At 40.4% G+C, this 4,701-nt stretch overlaps 1 protein-coding gene across 1 annotated transcript; it reads left to right on the top strand.

Annotated features, from left to right (window-relative positions):
* Window positions 1-762: 762 nt before the first annotated feature.
* Window positions 763-3,578, top strand: LOC113741944 (aquaporin NIP6-1-like). Its single transcript, XM_027269618.2, has 5 exons — window positions 763-1,330; window positions 1,445-1,669; window positions 1,779-1,973; window positions 2,432-2,493; window positions 3,141-3,578. The coding sequence occupies exons 1-5, from the start codon at window positions 1,106-1,108 to the stop codon at window positions 3,343-3,345; spliced, it is 912 nt and encodes a 303-aa protein (XP_027125419.1). The 5' UTR covers window positions 763-1,105; the 3' UTR covers window positions 3,346-3,578.
* Window positions 3,579-4,701: the final 1,123 nt, after the last annotated feature.

The following is a 4,701-nucleotide window of genomic DNA, read 5'->3' as shown; positions in this document are numbered from 1 at the left end:
ATCTGTTCACTAGCTGAGCGTAACTTTAGCAGTTTCACTAGTACGTCAAACTATAAAGATGATCATTATGAAACATATATAATCAGAAGAAAAAAATTAAATATGTACCTTCTCATAAAATGCTTTAATTCACTTTCCGATGTCGTTGGAAATCTTTTCAATTTCGAGTTTTTGTTTCGAGTGAAATCGGGGTTTAAATGGGGTACGTCACATGACAGAAATTCTCAATTTCAGAGCCCTACACCCCTTCAAATGCAACAAATTAATTGATCCACAGAGATGTTGCTCTCAACTGGCTGCCTGCATGATACTAATGTACCCGACTTGTCTGTGTTAGTTTTAAAATTGGAGGTAATGATCTCAATCATTACACTGCGACATGAAAGTGAAGAAAAGGTTAAGAAGCCATAACTACTCCTTAAGTTGGCTAAACTGAACCATTCATCTTCTGTAAACAACTAAACAGCCCAAGGGGATCCTAGCAACCGACGCATCATTTTCCTCCTTTAGTCCCTTTTTGGCTATTGTTAATCAAAAGAAAGCTGCCAAATATGATTACTTTAACAACATAATCTCCTAAGAGGAGTGCATTCTCGCTAGCAATTCACCTACCATGATTCTCTGGCCGTCTCCTGATCTTAATTTACTAAAGTTGAAATCCAAGTATATTTCTTTTCCTTTAACAACTAAGGGCGCTGCAGACAGTGGTCTTGACAATAATTGAGTTCAAGCCAGCCTCGAGTGAAAATACGTACATTTCGTAGTGGAAGGGACGGGAAGACCATGACTGGTGTCTCAAGTTCAATGCTTCTGATTTTGTCCTTTTCAATTCCTAATGCAAAAAATTTTCTGATTTTGTCCCGCCATCCACTTCCAAAGCCACTTTCACTCGCTCAGCACATTTGAGTTCAGTCCACTAATTTCATTTCAGGCCTTCTTTTTCTCATGGTACTGCACAGGTCAACTCTCTTATGCCCTGTAGTATAAATCTGTGCATCATGTTCCAGCTCAGTCACAAGGACGAAGGAAGGGTAAGCACTTAAGCACGCGGTACCAGCTTCTCTTACTGCAACTCTACTTTGTCCTCAATCCCTTTTCTTTATTGATGGATTCTGAAGATGTCCCTTCAGCCCCTTCAACGCCAGTCACTCCAGGGACTCCTGGAGCTCCCCTTTTTGGTGGGATCAAGCCTGAGAGGAGTGGCAATGGCAGAAGATCCCTTCTTAGTAGCTGCAAGTGCTTCATGGTTGAAGCATGGGCCTTGGAAGAAGGTACCTTACCCTCTGTCTCCTGCGCATTGCCGCCTCCTCCCGTCTCACTTGCAAGAAAGGTGTGCAAATCTCCCGAAAGCTGTTATGAATTTCCACATCCCGCACTGAATATAAACTGTCATATATAACTTTTTATGTGATATTATTGGTTCTTGAATTGCTGTTCAAATCAGGTGGGAGCTGAGTTTATAGGCACTCTGATACTGATCTTTTCAGGGACAGCCACGGCCATAGTAAATCAAAAGACTCAAGGCTCAGAGACTCTTATAGGCCTATCAGCATCCACCGGACTCGCTGTTATGATTGTGATTCTTGCCACAGGCCATATTTCAGGAGCCCATATCAATCCAGCAGTCACCATTGCCTTTGCTGCTCTCAAGCACTTTCCTTGGAAGCATGTATAAACAACTAACCTTAAAAACTGCAAACGAGTGAGACAAGTAGTTTTCAACTATAAGATTACAGCATTTGAATGCTCTCAGATGGTGCAATTTGTATTTTGGTCAGGTTCCAGCATACATAGCAGCACAAGTATTGGCATCATTATCTGCTGCATTTATACTCAAGGGAATTTTCCATCCTATTATGAGCGGGGGAGTAACTATTCCATCAGGAGAGTATGGCCAGGCTTTTGCTTTAGAATTCATCATTGGCTTCAATCTCATGTTTGTTGTTACTGCTGTGGCCACTGACACCAGAGCTGTAAGTCACCCCTCACTACTCAGATGCTACTAATAGTCTTAGTTATTGTAATTCGTTGCTACAATCTGTTAAATGATGACAGCTGCAAGTTTCAGATTTTAATGAATATTAATTTGAACGACCACATCAAGTTGTGCCACTACAAAATTACAGACACTTGTTCAGGCAAATCTGTCAGTGATCTGGAAATCAATGTAATGATATAAACAGGGTATGGAAATTATTGGCCTTATTGCAGTTTTGGTTTTCTGTCTTATAAGTTTGCTTGGATTCTGTACTTCCATCCACATGTATGTAATCGTAATGTAACATGATGACCAAATCTCAGACTTATTATCATGTTATTCCTCACATGCATTATCATGCAAGAACCTAACATGTGTAGGACACTAGTGGAACCTTGTGAGAAGATGGTTAATTCTCAGATTGATGATCATGTCATTTGTGTCACTCCACAGGTGGGGGAGCTTGCAGGAATTGCAGTGGGAGCTACAGTCATGCTCAACATACTCATAGCTGGGTAATCTTCAAAATTTTAATAATCATCTCAAGTGATTCTTTCTTTGATTTTTTTTTCCCTTAATTTCTTTTCCTAATTATACTGGTGATGGAAAAAATTTCAAACGTGAACATACAAGGGCCACGGTCAATGGCTGAATTCAATCCATGAGAAGGTGACCATAACGAAGAAATCAAGAAGTACTTTTCATGTTAGAAAACCAAAAATGAGACCAACAGGCAACAATCCACATAGATTTCTTGTTATGATGATTCAGAATGAAAAAGGTTTGGCCATAAAGATTTCTGGAAGGATAATAATGCTGCAAAAAGGAATAAGAAAAGAAAATCTTTTTTTTTTTTTAAAAAATTTTGTGTGGAAAAGAAAACTTCTGCTGCTATCATTATTGCGGCCAAGATGAATGTAAGTATAATTGCCTTTTGGAATGGGAAAAAGAAAGTGAGTTGACAACTCAGAAAGTTAAAACGAGATGCTTCCTTTCTCTCTGCTCAAGAAGAAGAAAGGGAAATACAAAAAAGTAAACTCTTTGAGAGGCTCAAAACGATGCACACCAGTCATTCCTCCTGAATTATTAGTCCCCAGCATCATTAACAAATGTTGAGAAATCACCAATGAATCTAAAACTTTCCACTCGTGTAATGGTACAGGGAGTCAACGGGAGCGTCGATGAATCCAGTGAGAACTCTGGGTCCAGCTGTAGCAGCAAACAACTTCAAAGGCATATGGATTTACCTGACTGCACCCGTACTTGGGGCACTGGCTGGTGCAGGTACTTACTCTGCTGTCAAGTTACCTGATGATGATGCCAACCCTCAAAACATGTCATCAGCAGCACCCAGCTTCAGAAGGTGAACCATGATCGATAGTGATACACTCCGCTAGCTGGGGAACCATTGCACAAATTTGGCTCGTTGTCTCTAAGTTAACTGTACAGGCTTGGCACGAACTTTGGACGTGTTTTTTTTTTTTCGTATTTTTTCCCCCCCTTCTTTTTTCTCAATTTCTGTTGCTTGTTGGTTTAGAGACTGAATGGATATGCAAAACCAAGCCGTTGAATGAATCTCGATGACAAAACTGTTTTGCGACATTTATGCTTCCACTTATAATCAGTATAAATAAATGAAAGAATAGACCTCCTAAAAGTGGTGCAGGCAGTCCGGAAACAGCAAAATAGTCAGACCAAAATCTCATCAAACCTTCTCTCCGGGCATGAATGAATACCTTAGCCATTATTACGAGTCCACTTGCTCTTTTGCTACCATCTTCCTGCCATTGATATGCTCAAGAATGTCCTCAGTCAAAATCACGGCACAAGATTTTACTTGAAAGTTAATGGAGGAATTCATGGATAAGTGACAACATCCCGAGTTTATTTATTCTTGATATTTGCCTGGATTATTTTCTGATTATTAACGCAAACGGATTTTTATGAACATTTCTCTCTTTCCTTCTCTATAATTTAATGCAAGAGAAATGAGAGGGATTCACGCAACTTAGCCAGTGAACTGCAACACTGGAAATACCTGTTCAAAATCTCGTCCGTTGAGGTTCCAAGCTGAGCTGTCCACACAACTCACTCGGCATGGTGACGGATATAATTTACTTCCTTCCGGCATTCCTACAAATCTTTCCGTTATCTACATTGTTGTATGTGTGGCAAGATTTTTACTCCCAAGTTTTACCAAATTCTTTTCTTTGCACCGTTAGGCGGGCCAGCCAATCATCGAGCACCGTATCTTTAAGGCGTATTGGGTACACCTCGTACGTGTAAGTGTAACACGCGTATTTAAGATTCAAGGCACATCTGCCGCATGCATTAAACATAGGTAGCTTTTTGACTTCCCACCGCCCTTGGAGTGGCGAGTGGCCTCGCTCCGATAGCATACCCACCCCAGTGGCTTAGATCTGGCGTGACAGGCCAGGTCTAATATCCACTTGAATGCACAAGAATTCATTAGAACGCGCAATACAAGAATAGGAAGTGCCACATTCAGCTGTTACCAGGAGCGATCGATTTCAAGATGAAAATGCTTTTACCCCGTTTTAAGGGATTGCACAACTGGCAAGGCAAACCAGTACCAACACATTTTTTTTCTTAGGGATCAAACTTCACACTAGGTTGCGTGCACAAAGCATAATATAATCAACTTAGTTTTTGACTTGAAAATGCCCAACATGCAAAATTTTCAAAAAACATCCACCAGCATA

Source organism: Coffea arabica, chromosome 4e, assembly GCF_036785885.1.
Source record: "Coffea arabica cultivar ET-39 chromosome 4e, Coffea Arabica ET-39 HiFi, whole genome shotgun sequence".
Lineage (NCBI taxonomy): Eukaryota > Viridiplantae > Streptophyta > Magnoliopsida > Gentianales > Rubiaceae > Coffea > Coffea arabica.
Note: the sequence above shows the minus strand (reverse complement) of the source record. Positions and strands in the feature narration are given on the sequence as shown.